We start from the raw sequence: 27,882 nt of genomic DNA, 5'->3' as shown, positions 1-27,882 counted from the left end.
GCATATACAAATTTAAAAAACATGAAATTAATCTCCTCATGTTTAAAAAGATTAATCTGTTGATACTTTTTTTTTAACATGGAGTCTAAAACCTTCTCTGTACGGCTAATGAAGTACGAAGTGATTAAAAAAAAGTAGCTGCGCTCGTAATCCCCTTATACTTGCTTTAGTTATTTCGGGAAATTTCAATCATTGTGGCTCTTGGTGCGATTTTACCGAATTTGCGAAAGTCGTTTCGAGGTACCTTCGATGATGTTCCCCCATTCTTTCCTTACTTTGTAAAACGATATGATATTAATTTTCGTTACAGAGATATCGTCGCCAGATGCTGAGATATTTTTGGTCACCATAAAATGGCGCTAAACAGTTTCATCCGAAATGTTACCAAAATAAGTAATAAAATTTGGTGATTGTTTGAAATTGTGCAAAAAGGAAAATTAATGGACGTTTTTGTGCTGTTTATGGATTTGCCTAATTTAGTTGCTGGATTATTTAACAGTAAAAAAAGTCTTTTGAAAATTCTTTGATTGGCGATGTTTTGTTTACATGGTGAAAGCTGAGAAACATTATGACGTAGTCTTCGGCTTCAAAAACAGCAACGTTGAAAAAACTGCCAAATGCATCAGCTACGGAAATCTTTCTGCAAAAATTTTGGCGATCTGCTGGTTGTTTGGATAATGAGTAAGTGTTCAATTAGCATAAATAATAATAAAAACCATTAATTACATTAAAGTTCCGTTTAAATGGAAAATCATCAGCCAAATCATGTATTATTTGCCAATCTTGTGCAAAAATCTTACTTTAAGATTTGACTTGAGAAAAGCCTTGAACAATCACGAAAAGCAAAGAAAGTCAACAATACAACAATTGTCGCTATCGACAGGGAGTTGAGATGATACACTAAATACTGTATTGAGTTGAGGAAAGCCTTCGAACATGGATCTAAAAAGCTCATAACTCGTTTTTTATTCTACTTAGAAATTTCGAACAGGTGCCATCTTCAGCAGAAAAATCAGAGCTTTCGATGGACATATAATGTAAATATGTGCAAGTATTTTTTCATCCCAATATTAGAGAATTTATACAAAAATTGTGTTTTATTGCCCTCCTAAGGGGGTTTTCCCCCCATAACGGGACGAAAACTACCCTATGTGTTATTCTGATGCATAAGCCATATTATTGTAAAGTTTCATCAAAATCCGTTCAGTAGTTTTTGCGTGAAAGAGTAACAAACATCCATACATCCATCCATACATCCATACAGACAAACTTTCGCATATATAATATTAGTAAGATTCTACTTAGAAATTTCGAACAGGTGCCATCTTCAGCAGAAAAATCAGAGCTTTCGATGGACATATAATGTAAATATGTGCAAGTATTTTTTCATCCCAATATTAGAGAATTTATACAAAAATTGTGTTTTATTGCCCTCCTAAGGGGGTTTTCCCCCCATAACGGGACGAAAACTACCCTATGTGTTATTCTGATGCATAAGCTATATTATTGTAAAGTTTCATCAAAATCCGTTCAGTAGTTTTTGCGTGAAAGAGTAACAAACATCCATACATCCATCCATACATCCATACAGACAAACTTTCGCATATATAATATTAGTAAGATACAAATACAAATGTGACGACCATCAACAAGCTTTAGGCCCAGCTAGGCTAGTCCTAGTTAATTAATTAGTCCCCAATGAAGATCAATGGCCCTCTTAAAGCTATTCACCCCCATGCCCCATGCCAGCGGCGTAGTGTAGGTTTCTGTCACCCGGGGCAAGCACCAAATTTGCCGTCTCTCTTACACACAACAAAAAATGACATACCTAATATTTTACAGAACGCTAACAAGATTTTATTATCTGAAACATGTTTTACATTTTGATATAATCTTACTTCAACAGGACATACTGTTGATCGAAAAATCTATTAAATAGGCAAAAATTATTGCATTATGAGAGGGAAGATATGAGTTTTCCCTAGATAAAACATTTAAGAGCCATTGTCTGTAAGAATCAGGCAGATTATGGCATTTGTGATTGTTGACATTTTTAATTTTCTTTATTTTCACATATGTTGTTCCTTACCATGAATGTAATGTTTGTGCAAAATATGAGCTTTGTCTGCCTTACCGTTTTTGGGAAATTAAATTTTTTAATTTAGGGGGCGTGGCACATTTTGCATGTTTTTCAAATTTGCAGATTTTAAAATTCTTGTTGCTTTAAGCGCCCCTATAATGACATGGATTTTTAAATTCCATACTATTATATGGTCTTCTTAGATACTATTACAGCTGTCAAATCGGTGTCACTACGAGGGCGACGGCCACAAACTCCGTTTAAAAATGACCGAAAATGATTTTTTTTACTACATTCAATGCCAATTTTCTCAAAGCGCCTTCATGATGACACCACCGTTTTTACATAAATTCCTAGCTACACTTGCATATATCAAAAATATGTAATAAAATTGGTGTCACTGAACGGGCGCCAGAAGATATTGGAACTTTTATGTGATAAATTGCACAAAAATGCAAATGTTTAAAGTCTAATTACTACTCTCGCCCTCATAGCAAAAATCTGAAACTAATTAAGTTTGATAACCAACATGTTCGTCCAACATATGAAATAAAAAAATCGGTGTCACTCCTATTACTTTCGGAAATATAATCATTCGAAATTAGTATGTTATGGAGTTATTTTAAAAAAGACTTTTCTAATTCGAATGGCTTTTTGCACGGTTTGTTTTAAACTTTAATATAAAATTACAGTAGTGACACCTAAAATAATATGTTTCTAATGCTTTTTATAAAAAAAAGCTTTATAAAAAGCATTAGAAACACAGAGTGCGTTCGATGAGAGCGACCGGTTAATTAATCACGTGACAGCTAATGATCACGTGCTCCAATCAACCAATGAATTGCTTAGAATGGTAACCGGTTGATCATAGAACGCCGCGGTTAGTAACTGGTTACTTACCGGTTGACCGGTGAGGTTCGTCGAACGCAACCACAGTAAATCGATATAGGTGCAGATGGACGTATTGTGTAATGTGCATTATGGCTAAAATAGTCGTACTAATATTCATATTTTTTCAACCATACTAATTTTTTATGTGTTATTTTTATTAAAAATGCAACTATTTATAGCTGATGAACATAATGTATTATATAGCGAGCATTCAGAATCTGAAATATAATTTGAGGATGACATAGACTAAAACAAAGAAAACATAAAAAATCAAATCACCCAGTTTCAGAAAGACGGTCATCTCTTATTGATATCTGGTAATTTTGTAGCACTAAAGCTTGGGAAAACATGGTATTCCTGAGAAATAGTATAAGTTGACCATTTGCTAATCTGAATACAACTAGCCCCCTCATAGCAGAGATCTGAAACTGCAGTGATCTCTCACTTATACGAGACCCAAGGGGACAACGAAATTTTCGCGCACAAGTAAAATTTGCACGTAAGCGAAAAACCCAAAAATAAGCTTAAATGCAATAAGTTTACATCAGTTATAGTAATACTAATAGTACACTACTAATATTAATGAATCAATATGCACATAATTTCGGTTTATGCATTGTAATTTTTAAAAAAATGAAGTTGTACGTTCTGTTATTTTTATACACTGTACAGTATGTAAGCGAATTCCCCAAAACCTAAAAAATCGCGTGATCAAAGCTATAATCTAAGAGGATGAAAAGATCCTCGAAAGGCAACGTCAAAGCTTACCGCTTGACCACGACTTTTAATGATGACAACCTTTTCGTTTGTAGCCCGTTCTCCCCTCTCGATGTCAATCACAAGACTAATTCCACCCCCAATTGCTCACTTGTGCAAAAAAGAACGCGTGTTTGGCGAAACCATCAGCGAAAACCAACATCACTGAAAGTTTTAATAAAAATCATCTAATGATAAATAGAAACAATCAGTTTAAAAATGGTAGAGAAGATGGGAGTAAAGTGAAATGAAAAATTCTTCATAAGCTTGAGTTAGTTAATGGAGAAAATATATAAATTGTTGATTGGAGGGATAAAAAATATGTAATTCACAAACTTCGAAACTAGTTCTTATCGATTGTCAAGGTGCAAATGAATCAATGAAAGACTAGAGCATACCGGTCAGAATTATTACAAACAATAAAACATTTTTGTCCTCCCTCCCTCTCATCACTGTCACACGTATTCATCATGCAGAAATGTGCTACTTCCAGAAAATTTATAAGATATTGAAAAGAAATCAAATCGTCTGATCCAACTCCATGCCGTCTGTGATGCTCCTTTCATTGAAAAAGAGACAAAGTCATTAAATTTTGAAAAGTACCACTGCCGTCGCTATTTCAAAAAACTGGGGGGGGGGGGGGTGGCGCTTTTGGCGGCCCCTTAATTTTTTCAAACGCATGTTCGAATATGCAGAGAGAGAAGATTTGGCTTCTGGTTTAGCAGGGATAGTCAGACCTTAGTACTAGCAATATAAATAATCGTAAGAATAATATTCAGTCAGAATTAGTGGGTGTCACAGGGCTCCCTTCTTGCATTATTTCGCAATTTGAAGACATAAAAACGTAGTTTTAAACTATATTTTAAGTTTGGGGGGGGGGAGGGGAGAGGAGTTCCAGGGATAGCCTCTCCCGATAATTTTTCCAAATTTAAGTTCTCATCACAATCGTACGTTATATTTAATTATGTTCAGAAGAGGGGTCCGGGGGCTCTCCCTCGGGAATTTTCAAGACTGTTATTTGAAACATACAGTTTTAGACGCTCTATGGTGATGTAAAGGGAGGAAGAGACTCGAGGTCATCTTTCTATAATTTTTCAAATGCAAACTTTAAGCATGCATTCCCAAATGTAGAATTATTTGTGATTGTGACACGTTGGGGCTCTGCCCCGGGAAAAATTTGAAAATTGTAGTTCGAAAAATGCAGTTTTAGACGATCTATGGTGATATTAAGAGGAAGAGAGATGCCCCCCCCCCCCGAATGTTTTTGGAATGTTGAAGTCTTAAAAATGCGATTGTAGATTTTTTTGTTAAAATTTAGTGCACCGCCAGTTTCTTGAAATCAAAGCTCCGAAAACGTAATTTTCGCCAACCTTCCATGAAGCGGGGGGGGGGGGGATTTTTAAGGGACCCGCAACCAGAAATGTTTTATAATTGAAGCACTGAAAGCGAGATTTAAGACATTTTTCGGTGATGTGGGCGAGAGAGAGGCATTCTCTCGAAAAAAATTTCGTCCCGTAGAAATCACAATTTTAGACTTTTTGTTAATGTGAATGGGTGGAGAAATTCGGAGTCCTCCCCTGGCAAATTTTCAAAATTGAAATTCAATTAAAGCAATCGTAGACGATTTATTAATACTGTTAGAGGGGTAGAAGGTTTTGGAGATCTCTCCCCTGAAAAATTCTCTAAATTGAAGCCTTAACAATTAAATTTTTGAGGATCTTCGGTAATATTTGGAGGACGACAGTTTCGGGACATCTCTGGGAGTTTTTTGTCTAATTAAAGTCCAAAAGACGAAATTTATTCGACCTTGAATAAGGGTGAATGATTAATTTAGAGGGCGTTTCTCGGAGGTTACTTTGAGAGCACTCTCGTGGTTTTTCGAAATTGCAGTCCTAAATACTCAGGTGTAGGCCATCTTTAATGACGTTAGGCTAAACGGTGGGGTTTGAGAACAATTTTCCAGAGTTGTTTCAAAACCTAAATTTTAAAAACTCACTTCCAGGCCAGCTTTGGAGACGTAAAAAGAAGGGTTTGGAGTTCCCCACTTTTCCTTTCAGTTTAGCTACGTCCCTCCTATGTTCATTGTCAATTTTTATTACTGCTAAATATATTGTGGTAATATTTTCTTCCAATTTTCCTTTGCCAAACACTATTATTTGCTTGGATTTTCCATAACAAAACTTTCAATTTCCCCCCGAATATTTTTGCTTTCTTGCAGTACAAGCGTTTGCAGCCTTGGAAAAAGGGCTTTTAACATTTTGAACATATGTGGTAATTTTTTGCGATACCTTAGGTCTCTATTCCCACTTCATTTTATTTTAAATATGCCACCTGTATCTCTTGATCAAGCTGTGATTTACTTACGATTTTTACATTCAAAAATTTAGAGCTTTTGGTGTGAGTATTCATTACAATACTTTGAATCTCTCTTTGCATTTAACTATTTTTTTTCTCTCTATTTTAAATTTATTTCAGTGACCCATACATTTTTCTCCACTTAGCAATGATTTTCAGGACAATATTTTTCATCAAAAAAAAAAATATATATATATACACTACTGGCCATTAAAATTGCTACACCAAGAAGGCGACATAGTACAGACATGAAATTTAAACGACAGGAAGAAGATGATGTGATATGCAAATGATTAGCTTTTCAGCGCATTTAGACAGCGCACGCGCCCGCAGCGACACCTACAATGTGTTTAAATAAGGAAATTGTACAGACATTTTCCCACTTGCTAATTCAGTTTGAACGTTGCTGCGTGTTGGAAAATTGTTGTGATGCCTCGTGTAAGAAGGAAAAATGCGTACCAGCACGTTTCTGCCTTTGATAGAGGTCGAATTGTAGCCTACCGGGTTTGCGGTTTTTCCTATCGCAGTACTGCTGCTCGCCGTCGGTCGAGATCCGATGATAGTTAGCAAAATATGGAATCGATGGGTTCAGGATGGTAATACAGATCATCGTGCTGGTTCTCAACGGCCAGTAATCACTAGCAGCCGAGAGGACAGGCATGTTATCCGCATGCCCTTCATGGATCGTACAGCCACGTCACGAGCTTTGAGTCAAGAAATGGGGTCATTTGCGAGACCACAAGTGTCTGCACGAACAGTTCGGCGACGTTTACAGCAGCATGGACTGTCACCTCGGAGACCATGGCTGCTGCTACCATTGACGCTGCATCACAGACAGAAACGCCTTCGATGGTGTGATCAGCGACGAACCTTGGTATACCAATGGCGAGACGTCATTTTTTTTGATGAATCTAGGTTATGTTTACAATATCATGCTGGTCGCATTCGTGTTAGGCGACATCGTGGTGAACGCACACTGACAGCGTGCTTTCGCCATCGTCATACTGGCCCATCCCCTGGCGTGATGGTATGGGGTGCCATTGGATACACATCTCCGTCACCCTCTGTTCGCATTGACGGCACTATGAACGGTCGGCGTTACATTTCTGATGTGTAACGACCCGTGGCACTACCCTTTATTCGAGCCCTGCGAAACTTTGTTTCAGCAGGATAATGCACGACCGCATCTGGCCGGGAATGTGCAGACTTTCCTTGGTACGGAAAATGTTCGACTGATACCCTGGCCAGCACGTTCTCCAGATCTCTCACCAATGGAAAACGTCTGGTCAATGGTCGCTGAAAAACTGGCTCGTCAGCTAACGCCAGCCACTACGGTCGATGAACTGTGGCATCGTTTTGAAGCTGCATGGGTGTCTGTACCTGTACATGCCATCCAATCTCTGTATGACTCAATGCCCAGGCGTATAAGCGCTGTTATTACTGCCAGAGGTGGTAGTTCTGGGTACTGATTTCGCGGGATCTATTCACCCAAATTTCTTGAAAATTTAATCATTTTTTATTTCTAACATAATATATGTGTCCAATAAATATCATTTTGTTATCTGCATTTCCTCCTGGTGTAGCAATTTTAATGGCCAGTAGTGTATATATATATATATATATATATATATATTAGGGTGGCCATTATTTATATGGGAAAATTTTTTTCTCGGAATTCAGCAAGTGACGCCCCCTAGTTTTGTGACACTATAATAAAAAGTAACGTGTGCAAAATTTGAACTCGATCGGTCAATAATAACATGTGCCCCTAGGACGTTGAACTTTAACACTTTTGATCATTTTCCCACAAATTTTCGAGTTTTTACTTCAGACCCAGTTCATAGTTTCTCCCAGGTTAGCAAAATATTTTTACAGTGAGGTAGCATTAAAATTGATCTTTTTAGTTACTTTATATCATCTAAGCATTTTACATTAAATAAGAATGAAATAATGCTTTAGAAACTTTACATTAATCGTGCGCTTTTCTCAATGTTTCTCGATCGTGTGTATTTTTTTTCTGATAGTCTTGGACATTATGTAAAATAAATTGCTTTTGTGACTCATATTTGGTGAATTGTTTGTGAAATTCTTCGATTAATTGTGCTCCTCTTTCAGTTGTATCATTTACAACTTTCAGCATTTTAACGATCTCTCTTCCCTTTAAGTAGCTTCCTTCATTTTGCCATAAATCAGAATCAAGTAAAAAAACATCTTTTGGTATTTGTAACTTATCAAGCAGTTTTATTAATTTGTAATTGATTCTATAAAGAAGAAAATCTTTAAGAAAGTATTTCAAATCATCTACTGTGATATGAAATTTTTTGTACAATCATCAGACACGTCTTCCTTATCAGCAAGCATTTTTTGGAGTAGTCTTTTACTATCTTCAAAGTCAATTCCTACATCCAATACCGACAAAGCTACTAGTTTATCTCCTAAATACCACAAGTGATTTACGAATTTTCCAATCGCTGCTTCAACTGCATGTTTGTTATCATTTTGTACGCTGCTAATGTTTTTGGCAAATTACATTATTTAAAGGAGCCTCGATTGGTTGCTGCAAAAACTATACCTTCATACAGCATTTAACTGTAAAACAGCATTTAAGGGCTTTCTCCTCCTATAAGGTCAATTTAAATTGTTTCCTAAATATATGAATTTTCAAGTAATAAATTCCTTTTGCCATGCATCTGGCTCAGGGATAAGCTCCAGGTTGCTGAAAGCATGTCTCTCTCAGAGGGTCTTCACCAGGAAATATTATTACAAGTTAAGAGAATTCTCTTAAAGGGAAAGTTCTTTCTCAATATCCACTTCTTACGAACAATAATATATCATCCACTTCGTCTTTAAGAATTTTTGTGGTCTGTATACTTGATTGAAATGTTATAAGTTTTGAATGGTGAAGATCTCTCCACAAAATGCTTAATAATGAAATATCGGGTCTAGAACTAAGAAAGGCAAGAACTTCTTTAGAGACACACTCTGCAGTACGATTTCAAGTGCATGATGATGGCAATCCAAATGTAATATATCACCATTCAGCTTTTGCTCTAAAAAAATGCATGCACCATTTATGCGGCCGGTATTGCAAGCCATTGTATTAAACACTACAGTTAGCAATAAAGAGCAATCATCTAAGATATCATATACAACTGAAGAAATATCTCAGGAATTCCAAGTAGATGTTCAACATTTGGACCTGAAGCTACCACGGTAAGCCTATCGGTATTCTTTTTGCAGTTACATCTTGATGTAGCTTTGTATCCCAGTGAATAACTAAAAAATCTGAATTTAAATGCATGAAATTTGATTTTTTTCTCTCGAAGATTATCTCTTGCTCTCTTAAAGGATGTATGATTGATCACAAGGTCATTTCGATTTAAATTTACTGCATCTACATAGACTGTTAACGAATGAATATCATCTTTATCCCCAATATGGCATTTGTCTGATCAGTGATGAAAGGCGAGAAGATATCAATAACTGTCAAGTTTTTTTTGCGTTGTGGTAGACCAGATGTAGAAAAAAAGTTCAGTAGGTTAGGATAGATACTATATATAAGGATTATGTATTGAAATGGAAGAAAATTAATTTAAAATATAGATTTTTACGTTATTCCAATCTGAAATTTTTTAAAATTTATATTTTAGATATGCAAAATATAGTATATTTTTATGTTAGAGTAATCGAGGATTTTTAGAAATTTATTTTTTAAAAATTAAAAATTGCATAAACATTTAAGTATATTTATAACTAAAGAACAGAAAATTAAAAATATAATTGTCATTTCTTATGTTTATAGTATTGAAACCCAGTGACCCTATTTGCCACACCTATTACATACACAGGAAATTTTGTAAATCAACAGCCCCAAAGCCTGGAGGAGGCAATTTGTTGTTGTCAAAGATCATTCATTAACGGCCTAGGCCATTCATTAATGAACTTTAGAATTCCTTTTGGTGGAAAGAAATGTTCCCCAGCCGCTTAGTTTGGAACGAGCTCAGAAGAGCATTATATCTGACCCAAGGACATTGGTGTACATTTTATTCTCTGTAACGTGTTAAATTTTATAGAATGAAAGTGAGATAATGGTCAGCCTGGAAGTAGCAGCATATCTTGAGGTTCAAAATTACTGTAAATATGAAACGTAAGAATATTTTTGCATAAAAATGAGAAAATATGCAATTTTTTCTTCAAAACTCAAAAAAGAGGGCCCTAGGGGCACGTATTAATATTCATGGATTGACTTAAAATTTTGCAAGGATCATTTATTTGTATAATGGAACAAATTGAGGGGGCGTCGCATAAAATATCAACAACCTCCCTCCCATTATGCTAATTTTATGCTAAGCACAATACCTTAATTTGAGCCGAGCCCATAGTTTCCAAGGAGTATGCAGGCATACCTATTCTGCGGCCTAGTAAAGAGTGTACTCTACTATTTTTTTTTTTTTTTTTTTTTTTGCGTTAATAAAAATGAAGCGTACATTTCCGCTACTCTTAGTAAAAGAGAATCATGGATGTTCCTAAATTGTATTTTAAAATTACATTTTCTATTCAAATTTTACAGAAAAAATACTTTTTGTCACTATTATTTCAATTGTTCATTTATAATTACAATTTTGTTTTTTTAAAACAATGAAGAGTTTCCCTTCCTCTTCGTTCGCTTTCATCACCAAAAGGAAATTGGCGGCCCCACTTCTGAAAAACTGGGGGGGTGTACCCCCCCCCCTTCCTCTTGAGGACGGCCCTGAAGAGTACGTGAAAAAAGTATTATTAATGCATCTATTTCTTGTTGAATAAGTTTAAATATTTTTTCTTTCCAAAATTCAAAAATTTCATGTTCTAAAGGAAAAAAAAATTCTGGAAAAACAAATCCCCCCCAAAAATTTTGATGGCGCAACTTGCGCCATAATCCCCCCCTCCCCTGTGGGCACCCCTGCTTCTTGCCATGCCTTTGACCTTTACTTGCAAATTGTCAACTTCTTCCATTTCTCCGGGATACCATGTTTTCCCAAGCTTTAGTGCTACAAAATTACCAGATATCAATAAGAAATGACCGTCTTTCTGAAACTGAGTGATTTGATTTTTTATGTTTTCTTTGTTTTAGTCTACATCATCCTCAAATTATGTTTCAGATTCCGAATGCTCACTATATAATACATTATATTCATTACTATTTAAGACATTATGTTATAAATGGTTGCATTTTTAATATAAATAACAGATAAAAAATTAGTACGGTTGAAAAAATATGAATATTAGCACGACTATTTTAGCCATAATGCACATTACACAATACGTCCATCTGCACCTATATCGATTTACTGTGTTTCTAATGCTTTTTATAAAGCTCTTTTTATAAAAAGCATTAGAAACATATTATTTTAGGTGTCACTACTGTAATTTTATATTAAAGTTTAAAACAAAATGTGCAAAAAGCCATTTGAATTAGAAAAGTCTTTTTTTAAATAACTCCATAACATACTAATTTCGAATGATTATATTTCCGAAAGTAATAGGAGTGAAACCAATTTTTTTATTTCATATGTTAGACGAACATGTTGGTTATCAAACTTAATTAGTTTCAGATTTTTGCTATGTGGACGAGAGTAGTTGTTAGACTTTAAACATTTGCATTTTTGTGAAATTTATCACATAAAAGTTCCAATATCTTCTGGCGCCCTTATAGTGACACCAATTTTATTACATATTTTTGGTATATGCAAATGTAGCTAGAAATTTATGTAAAAACGTAGGTGTCATGAAGGCGCTTTGAGAAAATTGGCATTGAATGTAGTAAATAAATCATTTTCGGTCATTTTTAAACAGAGTTTGTGGCCGCCGCCCTCGTAGTGACACCGATTTGACAGCGGTAATAGTATCTAAGAGGACCATATAATAGTATAGAATTTAAAAATCCATGTCATTATACGGGCGCTTAAAGCAACAAGAACTTTAAAATCTGCAAATTTGAAAAACACGCAAAAATGTGCCACGCCCCCTAAATTTTAAAATTTAATTTCCCAAAAACGGTAAGGCAGACAAAGCTCATATTTTGCACAAACATTACATTTATGATAAGGAACAACATTTGCAAAAATAAAGAAAATTAAAAATGTCAACAATCACAACCTGCCTGATATTTACAGACAATGGCTCTTAAAACATGATCTAAAGCTGTGTATACTGGTAGTATTTCTTAAACCTTTTATTGAAAAGAAGAAAAAAAATATGATTATAAATTACCTGATCGATACATTTTTTTTTTCATATACTTAAAAAGGTTTTTTCTTCTTAACCTAAAATTTTAATTTTCTACTTTTCGTCAATGGAAATTCTTTAACAACACTATCAATATCCATTGTATCAGTTGTTTCTGTAAAACGTTGTATAAAATGACTTATTTGATCCAAATATGCAGGTCCGGATCTGCGTACCCGCAGACCGGGGGGGGGGGGGCATCGCCTTAAAAAGCCCGACGGCCCAAGAAACTGAAAAAAAAAAAGAAAAACTAGCACTTAGAATTATTAACATTGCAAATATACACTGCTGGCCTCTGGGGAGGGGCCCTGCAGATTTACATGAAATACGCCGCCAGCTCAGTCATTTCCAGCCGAGGACTGCAGTTTCGTGCTTATTAGCACTCATCAGCCCGGCATAGGAAAGTGACTGAGCTGGAGATGGAAAACCTCTGGCTAAAGTTTGGTAATTTACTGAATATACCTGCAGATTTAGTTGCAGGGGGTCAAATTTTATAGATCCGGACCTGCAAATATGACCGCTGTTTCCCCTATTAACCACCCCGTTTTGGATTTCTGAAGATCAACCTCCTCCCCCTCCCAATTTTTTCTAAGTCAATATTTTTAGTTGGAGTGTAGGGAGCATTATATTAATCGTTAACATTCTTCTGGGGGACTAGAGATAAGAAAGTTTAAAAAGATGAGCATTTGTAGCAAAGAGGGACCCTCAGAGTTTAACTCCCCCCCCCCTAAAATATTTAAAAAATCATCAAAAAAAACTGTTTTTTTTTTCCACAGTTTGTTTTCGATTGTACTTTTTGATGTGCAATCATTTACTTTTCGATGTAAAATCCAAGTATCGGCTTCACTTCTCTGAGCCCCATATCCGAAAAAAAGTTCAGGTTGAGAAAAAAAAAAATACTAAAAATAAATATAAATAAATAACTAAAATGAAATAAATATAAATTTTAAAAAATAATGAATCTTGAAGCACCGTATGTTGCATTTAAGTCGCATGTTGCATTAAGTTTCTATTCTCGGATTATGTATATTTATTGAAATTACGATCACACTGAAGATTACGAATGAAATTAAGTGTGCCTATAATTTAGCATTAATATCTTATTTATACAAATGAAACACAAAATCCAAATGTATATGTACGGTGTAATGATTGCAGTATATAATGTGCTTGCACTTTTTTATTAATTTTAAAATCTGCTTTGAACAATATTCAATTTTTTTTTTTTTTTTTTTTTTGCAACTACTCGGTATTGGCCGAGTACCTGATCAAAATTTGGCCGAGTACCTAGTACTCCACAAATTGGCTGAGTAGGCCGAGTGCTCGGAACGTCTGTAATGCAAAACATTAAAACAGAAGTTTAACAGTATACTTTTATAGCTTTCTGTCAACTTAAGAATTTTTGAACTTTAAAAATGGTACTTTAAGACTTTCTGCGCGAATTCAAATAATTAACAATGTGCCCCAAAGTTTTTTTTATACATTTCAGTTACTACAAAGTGTATTTTTTATGCTTTTAGAAATGAAGTAACTTATTTTTTGAATTATTTTTTTCATTATTAGGATGCCAATGCGCAAGTTTTCCGCGCTATTAGAAATTGATTAGATAAAAAAGTTCTTCGACCCACCCTAGTTCTTGTTGTTTAACTTGCAAGACCTCTATTTTCTTGACCGTTAGTCCTAGATGCAGACTTCCAATTGCAAAAATGATAGAAATAAGATGTAGAGTTAAGATATAAAAAGTTTGAATCAAAGAAAAAAAAAAAGTAGAAAAAATACGAAATCTAACTTTTTCTATGCGTTCCCCAGTCCCCAACATTGCATTTAAGGAAATAATTTCCATTAAAAAATAATACCTGTATAGACAATTTGAAATTGTCGCAATTGAAGTTCAAGGAGATATTCGAGTTCAAAGTTAGTAGGGTCCTTGAAACATTGGTACATATCGCTCTTTCAGAAAAATACATGTTAAAACAAAATATTTATATTTTCCATCGCTATTGAAAAGCAAATGCAAAGGTTATGATGTTTCAGTGGATGTTTATTCTACAAAAATAATTATTTCTGAACTAATTAATGATATTTTAATGGATAATAAATCTACTACATACAGAGATACTAATTTAAATTATTAATAATTTAAATTATTGAAATAAAATAAGATTATCACAGCATTTTTTTCTTTTTTTTTTAAATTGTTATTCAACTTTTGAAGTCAAAACAATGAGAAATGCGAGTTAAAATATAATAAAACAGTTAAGATTTGATTGCTTTTTGTGATATTCAAATAGCATCTGATGTCCTCTTTATGTGATGCAAATGTTTTAAGTGGTTCAAATTTGCACTCTAAAAAAAAAAAAAATCCCAATAGCAATTTACCTAAACCTAAATCCCCTCACCCCTACTCCTAGTTTCAAAAGAATTGTGATATGTAATTTGTCTACACAAAAAATCAGCGAAATCAAGTTGACATTTTTTGTGTAAAAATGTTCACTGTGTCAATGCGGTAAATAGAGAAACTTGCTGTGTACCGGAAAAAATAACACTTACAGTTATATAGAAATTCGGAAACAATGAGAAAAAACTTTGAATGAAGGAAAACGTTAAGTCGGGGTCCTACTATATGTAATGAAGTTTCAATGTTCAATATTCGGAAGTACGTATACTAGGGAACAAATGTAAGCTTGCTTCTCTTTTTACACGGAAAACTTCAAGATTACATTTAGTGGCAATCATTTAATTTTCCCTAAATATAGCTTTTGTGCTACATTTAGGGCATGGAAATAAGTGTACAAGTTATTATTTGCAAGGTTCAGTCATTAGTCAGGCAGACAAAGTTACTGATCTGGGGGTCCTAATAAGTCAGGATTTAAAGTTTAGCCAACAGTGCAGCATTGCTAGCAACAAAGCCAATAAGATGCTTGGGTTTATCAATAGATCTATTTCAAATAAATCTAAAGAAGTTCTTCTGCCCTTATATAGAAGTTTGGTAAGACCCCATTTGGAGTATGCTGTTCAGTTTTGGTCTCCTTATCTAGAGAGATATTAATGTATATATATAAGAGAGATATTAATGTATTGGAAAGGGTTCGAAGGCGGGCTACAAGGCTAATAAATGGACTTTCTCATTTAGACTTTGATTCCAGGCTTAGAAAGCTAAAAATGTACAGTCTTGTGCAAAGAAGAGACCGAGGGGACATGATTCAGTTGTTTAAATTTATTAAAATGAAAGATGTTACAAGGCTGAAGTTTAGCACTGAAAACAGGACAAGGGGTCATTGTTTTAAGCTATTTAAATCTCAGGCTAACATGGATATTAGGAAAAATTATTATTATAGCTGGGTAGTGGAACCTTGGAACAGCTTACCGGAAGAGGTGGTAATGAGCAAGGGAGTAGATAGTTTTAAGAAGGCCATTAATCTTCACTGGGCATTGTAAATTGACTAGGACCAGTCTAGCTGGGCCCAGAGCCTGTTGCTGGTCGTCACTTTTATATTTGTATTTGTATTATTGAACTTGTCCGGCATATCACACACTAGCGCCCACACCATGGAGCTTGGGAAAGGGGGGGGGGAATGGTGAGGAGTTTCATTTTGACAGAGGAGTGTCAATGAGAATTGTGAAGATTTTTAGAAAATCTCGCGACTTATTTTAAACTCCAAGGCAAAGACCCTATTTAATATACTAAAAAGTGTTCTGGTCACGCATAGACTTGCCTTTCCTGGATTTAAGAGGACTACTATGATGGTGCGTGAAATATGAGGGGAGAAGTTTGGTGAACTTCAAAAGTTCGTTTTAGATTTACAGCCATGAGCACTATATGTCCACTGCGTGACTCACTTCAAAATAAAGCTGCAAAAATGTCTCTTAAGACAAGTGACGTAGTCTAACTGAGCTGAAATTTTAGATTCTTTTTACCTTGAAAACGCCATGTCACATGTTACTGGTTTTCGTAAATTATGTGCACCAGAAAATATGTAAAAAAAAAAAAAAACATTTTTAAGGTACGAAAATCTAAACATTTTCCGTTGAAGGGACCTCTTTATCTGGAGGAGGTTCCATAGCCCTAGACCCCTGGTGACACGTCTGGCTCCCTCAATAATTTTTGTAAGCTGGTTACCTGATACCGCTACAGAGCTAGAAAATGTAGACGCACCCCATGAGTGGATACATTCGCCGCGAAGTTGCGCTTTGACCAACAATCGTAACTTACTCTTTACTACTTTGTTTTAAATTGATATTATTTAGTTAATTCGTAAAATTTATAAACAGATAGTATATGTTGACCTAACAATTTGTGTCTAACTCCCGTAAGCAGGGTTGGGTTTTGGACTGTCCAAAACTGGTTTAGGACAGGACAGGTGGTTTTTACCGTTCAAAAGTGTCCGAAACTGCCTTAAACTGTCCAAAACTATGTTAAAGGGGTGTAATCTAATCAACTTGTTTTCACTGCAATATTCATGATGCATAAATAAAGATATTTATGAGGTTTAATTAATCAGTATTTGATAATATTTTTCTTCAAAATGTTCATTTAAAAAACATTTTACTTAAAAAAAATTGCCAATAACTTTTTCACAAAAACTTATTTAACAGTTGGTAGAGTTTTGAAAAAAAATTCACAACACTACCAAAACAACTAATTTCATTTCCATTCATAACGCAAAGGAGTATTATTAAATGTACAATATTTAGGTGCAAGAAAAAAGCTAAATTTTTAAAATAGTTTTTGCAAATAAGTTTTACATGATTTTTTAACAAAAATAATTTTTTAAATCTTAGATTAAAGAACAAGAAATTGATGATTAAACACTTATATTATAAAACTTGTGCTATTCTTTTTTTAGTTTACGTTTTTAATATACATTCTGTAACTAAAAAAAATTGTAATTTATTGCATTTAAGTCAATTATTGCACTATATTCTGAACACTTTCTTTTGCACACATGCATAAATGTCAAAAAATTTAGTTTATGCAAAAAAAAAAAAAAAAAAAAAAACACCTCCCGCATACAAATTGAAATTTTTAATGAAGAATTTAATAATTTCTACTTAACTAGATTAAAATCAGCTGCATAAATAAGTTACATATATATTTATACCTGAATGTTCACATTGAATAAATATATTAAATAGTCAGTAAAATAATTTTGACTTTTTGTTCTGTTTTTGATATTTTCTCACAAAATAGTTTTGGACATTTTCGGACACAATGGTTTTGAACAGGATGGTAAAAACCTTGCCAACCCTGCTTTCATTTGCACACATGCATAAACATAGGGAAATTTTATTCCTATTATCAAAAATAAATAAACTTATGCATAAAAATTGAAATTTTTATCAAGAATTCAACTCCTCTGCAACTAGATTAAAATCAGCTGCATAAGTAAGTTGAATGTTCTCATTGAATAAATGTTCAATATGAAACATTACTTTGATACATTTTATTCTGTTTTTTGATGTTTTCTTACACAATACTATTTTTCTTAAAATATAGTTTTGGGCACTTTCGGACAGTTTTAGACACTAGGGTTTTAGACAGGACGGTAAAAACCAGGGTTTTTACCATGGTTTTTATCGTAGTGTCCAAAACCTTGCCAACCCTGCCCGTAAGGAAGGTAAACACCAAGTTTAGCAGATGACTTTCTATTTCACATTTCTGTAGCTATCAAGTGAATGAAATGTCAGAACTCAAATTGAAAGGCTAAATCATTTTATTTATAAATCTAATAATTAACAACCGTATATAAAATCCAACTTCAGTAAAGGGTATAAACAAGTATGAGGGATTTCAACAATACTCAAATCAATCTTCATGTTCCAAAAGAACATCTTTCCAAAAAAATATTTGACACCCTAACAAGAATTATTCTAAAATGTTTCAAAAATTTTAAGTCCCTAACTCTCCATGGCGAAATCCTAAAAGCATCTCCTCAGTGCAGGACTCAATGCACGTCACTCCGGATATGCTTACGTAAGAGCTCATCTGGATCTTTCCAGAACATTCGATTTGCCGCGGAGCCATCGGGAGATTACATCACACCTCCGCTCGTGCTCTGACGTCACATCCTTCTTCCTGACGAAACACGTTGTCCGAGAGGTCGTTCCGAAGTTTACACGTTGATTCTCCAATACCCGATTTGAAACAAGCGTCCTTTAAAGGACAAGATTAACAGCCTTTTCATTATTAAAGAAATACAAGTGAGTAAAAACATTTACACTTAGTTAACACTTAGCTTTTAAAATGAATTGGTGTGAATATTTCTCAAATAGACATTTTGTGGCTATCAGTATATACACTAGAGATGAGTTCGGGCTCATTTTTGAGAACCCGGGCCCGCCCTAGCCCGAAAGTTTGTAACCGAGCCCGCCCGAGCCCGAGTGATATTGTCTCGGACAAAAAGCCGTGCCCGCCCGAGCCCGAAGGAAACTTTCTTGTATCAAAAACCGAGCCTTCTACAGTCTGACATGATCTCTCTGTGAATGAAAAATGTTACGTCAAATGTTCTTCATTAAAAGAGAGAAGTTTCTAAATTTTCTTAAAATGTTCCTTTTCAAATGTATTACTGTATGACATATTGCAAAAGTAATCGCAAAAAAACACTATAAATAAGCGTTAATGTATTTTTTTTTTTTTTTTTTGAGGGGGAGGGTAAATTTGACATTGATTGAACTGATTTAAATGTTCCTTTCATTTTCACACAGTATTATTTGCTTTGAATTTGTATGGAGATTGGTGATTGAATATCTGTGCTTGAGCCCGAGCCCGAAACCTATTTTCGGTTCTAGAGCCCGAGCCCGCTTCGGGCCCGGGCTGAGCCCGTCTCACCTCTAATATACACCCACGTGTAAGGTGGATGTATTCGCTGCGGGTACGCGCATCTCGCTAGAATCGTTCAAGTTCTTACTCTTTACTTCTAATTTGTTTTAAATAGATATCACTTATTTAATTTGTAAAAATTATAAATAGTATATATGTATACTGCCGGACATACCAGCAGATGTACCACCGTAAGGCAGATATATCCGAAGCTATGCGGATAGGTTCGCTGCGGGCATAATCGTTCAGATTCTTGTTCTTTACTTCTAATTTTTTTTTTCAACCAATATTGTTTATGTAATATGCAATAATCATGGCTAGATAATATAGAAGGACTCAGATGTATTCGATGCTGTAAGCAAATAATTGTTGCTGGGCGGATACATTCATTGGGGAGATGCGCATCTTGCCATAATAATAATGGTTATGTGTGAAATACACCGCCAGCTCAGTCATTTCCAGCCGAGGACTGCAGTTTCGTGCTTATCAGCACTCATCAGCCCGGCATAAGAAAGTGACTGAACTGGAGATGGAAAACCTCATAAGGAAGCCAAGAGTGTGAAACAAACTGGTAGCTAATATAGAATTAGCAGACCAGACGAGTGACCGAAGCAATGATTCGGTTCAACTCGAAGATTGAACGCGAGATAATGGTTATGTGGTTAAGTAATGTTCTAATTTTCCACCTGTCCTTTTTTCCTTCTGTTAAAAGATTATTGAAATGTTAGTCCTCCCTTCTTTTCTCCCATTCATAAATTGATGATAATTGATCAATTCATTCATTGTGGCTTTGTATTTATTTTCTTCTTTTTTTTCATATCAAAACAAACGACCTTGTGACTTTAAACTTTATCATATGGGGCCTGCAAGTTCGCACTTATTGTATTTCTGGAAGCATGCACCGCACCCGGCGTAAGTGCCGCATCGTAATATTTGTTAAATCAAAGAAAATTTTTACTGTATGTGCCGCACCCTTCGTAAGCGCTGCTCTTAAAGTTTAACAATGTGAAAGAAAAATGGTTTCTGTTTGTTGTTTTTTGAAGACATCCGCAACGCAATTTAAACAGATTAAATGTTTTTTGTTCACTGTAAATATTGATAGTTAATTACCCGAAATCCGACAACCACGGACGTCGCCGAATTTCGGATGGCTGCCGAAAATTTTGACATTGCACATGAAAAAACCATAAAGTGAAATATCACCTTTATGGATGTTTTAAAAAGTTATGAACTTTCTTTGAAATAATTGCAGTATGAACTCGCTTAAACTTCAGCACTTTATTCCAAAAAACAATGCTCAAAGCTGAAGATTCGGACTTAACCGCGAAATAAAAGTTCTGAAAATTTGGATTGCAAAAATTAAACCTTTTAAAAAACGAGATTCAATTGAACACATCTCCGAACATTTCGAAACAAGTTCCTTTCATTTTATTTTCCTTATTTTCAAAATAGTTCTTTTTTTTATCTGTTAAATGTTGTAAGATGTGAAAAGAAAAAAAAAAAAAAAAAAATTGTAGGGGAAGATGGAGTACCTCGGACCTATTTTCAGTTTTCAATTTTTAATTTCATAATTATTTGCCAAATCTAAATACAAATACCTTTAGTTAAAACTTTATGATTTTTTACACAACATATAATTATCTTAAAAATTTATTTAACTTATTTCAATTACATTTAAAAAAACAAAAGAATTCAATTAGTACCGAGGTGCACCATCGGTGGTGTACCTTGTTGGGAAGGTGTGTCTTGGAAATGATTAACAGGTGAAGAAAACATGATTTTTAGTAAGAACATCACTATTTATCAATCAGTAAACCACACACAAATTTAAAAATACATGTTTTATTTGTTTCAAAGAAAAATAAAACTTTAGATCTTATTATCTTATTACGCTTCACGTTTTCAATAAAATAACAAGATGCCCTAGCTTCTGAAAACCAGACTAAAGATTATTTTTTAACCAAGATTGTAATTTGATTAGTCAATACCAATTGTTAGCTTCTCGAGCTGCCTTTCAGATCCACCAGATAGTATTGGGTGCGGTAGCTTGAATATGATATCGTTTTTGTCAACTTTAATAAATGGTAGGATCTTCTCTTGTGAACTTCTGACAGTTTGGATCTTTTTTCAGATATTCAACTTCGTATCCATCATCATATCCATCATCAGCAATAGAAATAATCTCTGCAAGAAAATATTTGATATTTTTCTTGCCAGCGAATTTCACCAATACAAAAACACCAATCTGAATATTGACGTTATCTGGGTCTTCTAGCTCATTAAAATCTTTTTCTGAAATAACGGATTTCTCTTATAAATCTTCAATATTCTCAAGTTCAGACTCTGAGGAATAATAAAGTTTTCTCTTAGCTGGGGGGGGGGGGCTTGGTAGAGGGTTTTACTGTCTTAATTTGCTGTACTTTTTTCATTGACCTTTTAGTCTTTTCTATTTCAAGACGTTCTTTCTCGGGTGTATCGGTCAAAATATAAGACTTTCTTTTAAGTCTTCCCGTACGGAATTGTTTTCTCGGTAGTGACTTTGGTTATGGCTTTATTTCTTCAGTAGTGACGATGTTTGGTAAAGAAGTACTAGCTTCAGATGTTGACACACCAGTAAAATCATTTTGTGTGTTATTTTCTTCTTGCTTTTGCATTGAACGATCAGCGACATTTGCTGGGAGGAAAACAAAATCTTGAAAAATATTTTCATGCAGTAGATGTAAGCCAGTCCCCTTAAAGAGGTCCATAGAATCCTCTGTCCTTTAAAAGGCATTTCAACAAACTGGAGTACATAAAACTTTAGGAGCTGTAATAGCTATGCAAAATTGTGTACACCACTTGTATTGGGCTCGAGGTACACCACTTGGTTATAAAAAACAAAGTAGCTGCTTATCATGTTAAAGTAAGGCGTAACTTTTTTTTCAAGCACATGGTGTTATAGCTAGAACATGACTGTATAATGCATGACCTTCATTTCAGAATAAACAATATAGGTTTCTTGATAAAAATACGTAAAAGTATCTGGAAAAACTTACTTTTGAATAGTGAATTTCTTTTTTCAATGATACTTCAATCAGATGAGCTTTTAACAAAACAGAAAAGTATGCACTGAGACCTCTAGTGGCAAACACTTGAACTACACATGTTGCTATTCATTTATTTTAATAAGCAGAGCTATAATCAGCCTAGTCCAAGGTACACATATGTCCGAGGTATACCACTTACCCCTATGCGCCGCACTCGTTGTAGTCGCCGCATTGGCAATTTATCAACTTTTCGGAAGCGCCGCAGTGCTTACGTCCGAAAATGCAGTGTGGTTTTGGAATACTTGTGTGCATTGGATTATTAAGGGTTACAATGGAGATGGGGAACTCTCCTTGCTCCTTGTGTTATCTCTCCTCTTCATAACTCGTAGATAACGCTTTTATCACGAGATTTATTGCATTTTTTTTTTGTCCCCTCCCTCAACAGAGCATTTCCAAGCAGTAGCTACTGGGGAATTGCTAGTTTTTCCTCCATTCTCAGAAATTTGGGTATTCTATTGATTTCTTGACTTAACAGCTTAAGAGGAGAAAGGTTTCACCATTGTTTGATCTGCAATGAAGATATAATTTCCAAAAATATGTGAGCTTACGAATGCAAAGCTATCTGCCAAAAGAAACTTAATTTTAAAATTTTGAAGTTTAACTGAGGTGTTTGCATCCATAGGCTCACATAGTTGGCTGAAAAAAGAGTTCCTTGTAACCTGATAGCAACCTGCAATTATTTGCAGTTTTGTGCTTTATAACGTAGTTTAAGCCAAGATAACTTTTACGAAATGTATTTATTTCTTATGATTAAAAACGTTAAATATTTTTAGAAACCGAATCCCCTTCCCCCGCCGCCTTTTTTACGTCATTAGACAACTATTTGCTTGCAGATAGTTTTGAGTTGTGTGCGCAGATACTTTATATTTTTATCTGTGTGACTATGATAGTACCGCATAGCATTCCCTTTTACCCATATGAATAATGTGTTTTGTAAATTAAGGCATAATAATTTCGTTTAGTTATGGTGTAATATGTGATCTGGAGCCATCTATGTGTGTATTTTATGTTGTAAAGTCGTTAAAAAAAAGGTGTATTTGTTTTGGGGAACAACATTTTTTTTTTTTTTTTTTTGTCACTTTTATTTAGTTATTTTTCTTGAAAGTGATTGAATGGCATTGTTAGACGAAGCCTTGGTTAGGCAAACAAAATTTAAATAAATGAAACTTTTGTTATTTTTCAGGTATTCGAAAATGATTAAAACATATTTATCAGCATATCTGGAATGTAAAATTACCCCCATAATAGTCTTTGATGGCGGATATGATAAATCAGATCGAAAATTGAAAACTGTAAAGCAAAGATGTCGAGATAGATTGTCTTTGACTCAACACATTGCTAAATACGGAAAGTCTACCGGCAGAGTCCTTCCACTTTTAGCCCAAGAAGTTTTTAGAGAAGTTTTAGGCGAAATGAATATTGCTTATGCTCAATGTGATTTTGAAGCTGATGAACAATTATGTGCCCTCGCCAACTATTACAAATGTCCTATCATTAGCAACGACAGTGATTTTTACATTTATGATATTCAAAAAGGATTCATTCTTCTAGACTCAGTAGAACCAATTGTTTGTACTGATGAAAATAATGGAATATCTTATTGCTATCTTGATTGTTCTATTTATCATATTGATAACTTTCTTAGTCATTTTCCAGGAATTGATAAAAGTGTATTACCGTTGTTTGGGACCCTTATTGGAAATGATTATGTAAGTGCTGGTGTGTTTGACGCTTTCTTTTCAAACATACAGTTGCCAAAGTGTAAGTGTACTAAACTTAAAGTTGCTTATAATCAGAAGAAAATAGTTGGACTTCTTGCTTGGCTGAAGCATGTAAACTTAAACGATGGCATTAAGCAAGTTTTGCATCATCTGAAGGAAGAAAAGAGAGCTCGTGTGAAATCTGCAATCGACCATGCAGTTGAGGGATACAAGATGCAAACGCCCAATATAATTTATGCTATTGAAGGAAGATTAAATAATGCTGTATGTGATATGCCTTTAAGTACAGATTTAAAAGCGCCATGCGGTACTTTTCTGTCAGTTAATTTCGCTTTCCAATTTCATCACGGACACTTTCCTCCATTCTTTTTAAATGTCATCAATTTACACAGAGCATTTTTGCCTTCCCAAGTTGAAAATGTTTCGTTGGAAAGTAGTTTTGCATGCTCTCGTTTCGTGCGACAGGTACTTTATGGGATTTTATTGAAGCATGATTCTGCGTGTGAGTCGGAAAGCTGTCTCCGAGGCATTGACGAATATGATCGTCGCAATGGAAACCTGTGCCGAGAAAATGTCAATGCTGTTTTTAGCTTGAGAGACTACGGTAGGTTGCCTGCGTTAAATGAACTAGACCAATTTGAGAGGAAGAAAGGAAAGAAAATTTTACTAGAAACTTTAAACGTTCAGAAGCATTTTATCTCTTTGTTTCCTGCGTTCTGGAAACTTTTGTTTGGATCTCTAAGTTATTGGCTCAACAGCTGTTCACCTAAGCCAAAAGAAGAAATCATCTATGCTATCATCTTGAATGTATTATATTTTTCCTTGATAAAGCCCTCGTATTTTAAGAATGTCAATTTTATTGAATATTGTCAAAATGAAAAGCGCAGGAACACTTCTAACATATGTAATCACGTTGCGAAACTCAACGAATCCGACTTAGACAAGGTCAAACAGAATCTTAAGAAATATATTAAGAAACCTGTGTTTAACAATGGAAATCCGTTGCTGATCAACATTGTCCACAATTTTAGCCAACTGCAGTCGTGCATTTTATATTGTGTGTATTTAAATAAATTGTTGAATTCTCCACTTAAATGTCCTACGATTCATATGACATTCAACGGCACGATGTTGTATAACTTAACAAAGGAAATCATGATCCGCCCTTTTCCGGATTTATTTGTATCTGAACTTTTAGGCAGAGACTCTGTTTTGGACAATCTCTTCCAATCACTAAAGCAAGCAATAATTGATAATGTGCCTGGCGAATGCTTAATAAAAAGCGATCATTCAGAACTTTCCAAAAAAAGAAAGAAAATGAAGAAACCTGAAAAATCGTCTTGTTTTGTTACAGAAGATTGTACAGAAGAAGCTGTAATGAGTAACAAGTTTGTTCATTTAAATTCCCTAACTGAGGAAGAAAATATTGATTTTTAATAATAATAAAAAAAAATGTTTTGAACATATGTTTTTCTTTTGTTTAAGACTAGGTTTTATTTTAAGCTTGGTGCAAAAATGCTTTCATTAATTTTAAATCTTTACTTTCTACAATCATTGGTTATGATTATGGTTCCCAACTTAAACTTCTATAACTTAATAACACTTTAATTAATATATGTAATATTATTGTGATTTCTTTTGCCAATCACTGTATCAAAGTCATCTTTACTTAACTGTCGATTTAATGTTTTCTCGATATGGCAAAGCTAAAAAATATGTTGGTTTCAACTACAATCGGATCCCGCTACAACGCGATCCGACTTACGCGAAAGGGCATAACGCGATTTTTTCTTGAGTAATGAATTTTTTTATTGAGGACACAAATTAATCGCCTGCAACATGAATTTTTTTTGAAAATTAGCAGCCGAGTGTTAGAATGGGCTTCGTTGACCGTAAATTTTGGTTTTGTGAATGGACTTTCATCCCTTTAGCATCACTGAAAGCGGAAGTTCACACACTGCATTAGTCTAAACAACGCTTTGCTTTAGTTTATACAAATAACCGCTCCGATTCTTAACATGTTTTTTTTTTTCCTTCATTCTACATAATGAACGTTGATAAAATGGCATGGCTCCCAAACGCGCGTTTTCATTTTAAGTTGGTGGAAGTGGAAAGAAAAAGAGAAAGTTTTTGAGCATTAAAGAAATGATCGAGATTCTAGTTATAATTGAACAATTAAAAAGTGCTTCGAAGATAGCACGACAGTTAGGTATGAGTAAATCTTCGTTACGTTCCATTAAAATTCAAGAAAAGGAAATCCGTAAAAGTTCAGAACTTAGCTCTAATACTGAAGCTGGCGGAGTAGTGTTTGAGGAGCAAAACACAAACATCATGAAAATGAAAGCTGCTCTTTCATTGTGGCTAAAAGAAGTCCGAAAGAGGGGTGTTCCCATCGGTCTAGGAAGATTGGGCGCCGGGAAAAATTCAAAATGACAAGCCTGCTTATATTTAGTGTTAGCAGTTCAGGAATACTAAGAAATTAAGAATTTCTGTACTTATTCACGTCTTGAGCAAACCAATGATTTTAGCCAATTGTAATAATTACTGTGAGTAAGAAACTACCTTTTCACAGATTATAGGTAGTTCAAGTATTTGTTAAATATTCACTTCAAATTACTTCAGAGTTACCAGAAGATCAGATTTCAGTGGCTGATTTATGGGTTTAAGAGACCCCTTTGTCTGTAATTATCATCATAATTGGCTAGCCTATTGCGAGCCTTGACTTTCTTCAGGAGATCCCGTCAGGCTGTCCTCCTCTTTGTCGTTGACTTCTAGTTTTTGATTTTAATGAAATCAAAATCAGTGTCCACACTGTCGACCTATCTCGTTTTTGGTCTACATATTGGTCGCTGTCCAAATGAGACCGCACTCAAGACCGTCAACGCAGCTCTATCATTTTCCATTCTCGAGAGATGACCAGCCCATCTCATTGTTTAGTTTGGTAAATTTCAAAATAATGATATTTCTAAAAAGTTTATTAAGTCTTTGTCTATTATAGAACTAAGTAAAAAAATTAAAAAAAAGGCTGCAATTTTGAATTATCTTTATAGCCTTATGGTCCAGGGAGCCCCTTACAATTGCAACATGGTAGATCTGCCACTCCATCTTTAGAATTTTTTTTTTTTTTTTTTACTTGTCTTGATGCTGTCCTAGATATTTTGGTCTAAACTCGGATTTTTTTAATGCAAAACCAAAATACATCATAGCCTCAGGACAACAGTAACATATCTAATCCCAGATATAACACTAAGATATCTTACTGTTGCTTTGAGGGGACAATTTAGGATTTTTTTTTTTTTTTAAGAAACACAACCGAGATTTTATTAGTATTTAAAATAAATTGATATGATATTCCGTTATCATTCTTTATTTTCAACTTTAACTTTTTAATCACCAGTAGGATTGCTGGAAAGGTAGGAAAAATTCTTAATATTTTTTGTCTGTTCCACAACCCAACTATTTTTAACTCATAAGTAAAATGCATTTTAATATTTTTCGGAAAATATAAAAGGAATATCGTCTGCAATTTGAATTATGCGTAACTTCAACACACAGAAGAATGAAACTGAAATATATTTACGAATTAAAATACATTGAATCAATACTGAATTAAAAGAAATGTCAAATATATCCTAAAAAATTCATATATTTTTTACATTATATTAGTCAACAATATAACAACTTTTAGTAAGGCTAACAAAATTCGTGGTTGTTTCACAAAATAAGATTGTATGTGACAAAAAATAAGTTTCAAGGATTTTAAATATAATCAGGGTTGGTAAAAAGAACGGTTTTTTTGGTTTAAACCAGGTTTTTTTTTTTTTGTTTAAACCGGGTTTTTTTGGTTTAAATACTATTTACGAGAAAATTAATTTTCGGAAGGTAATTAAGGTTCCATGTAATTAACAG

The 27,882-nt window shown here is 34.3% G+C and overlaps 1 protein-coding gene across 1 annotated transcript in view; it reads left to right on the top strand.

Moving 5' to 3' along the window:
- Positions 1–25,410, top strand: part of LOC129235325 (protein asteroid homolog 1-like) — a 34,372-nt gene extending 8,962 nt beyond the window's left edge. Inside the window, exon 2 of the mRNA XM_054869078.1 lies at positions 23,436–25,410. Within this exon, the coding sequence (XP_054725053.1) occupies positions 23,436–25,410 (1,975 nt within the window). The remainder of the gene's footprint in view (positions 1–23,435) is intronic.
- The last annotated feature ends 2,472 nt before the right edge of the window (positions 25,411–27,882 follow it).

Source organism: Uloborus diversus, chromosome 1 (genome assembly GCF_026930045.1).
Source record: "Uloborus diversus isolate 005 chromosome 1, Udiv.v.3.1, whole genome shotgun sequence".
Lineage (NCBI taxonomy): Eukaryota > Metazoa > Arthropoda > Arachnida > Araneae > Uloboridae > Uloborus > Uloborus diversus.
The sequence above is the reverse complement of the archived record's forward strand: the minus strand, read 5'-3'. Positions and strand labels throughout refer to the sequence as shown.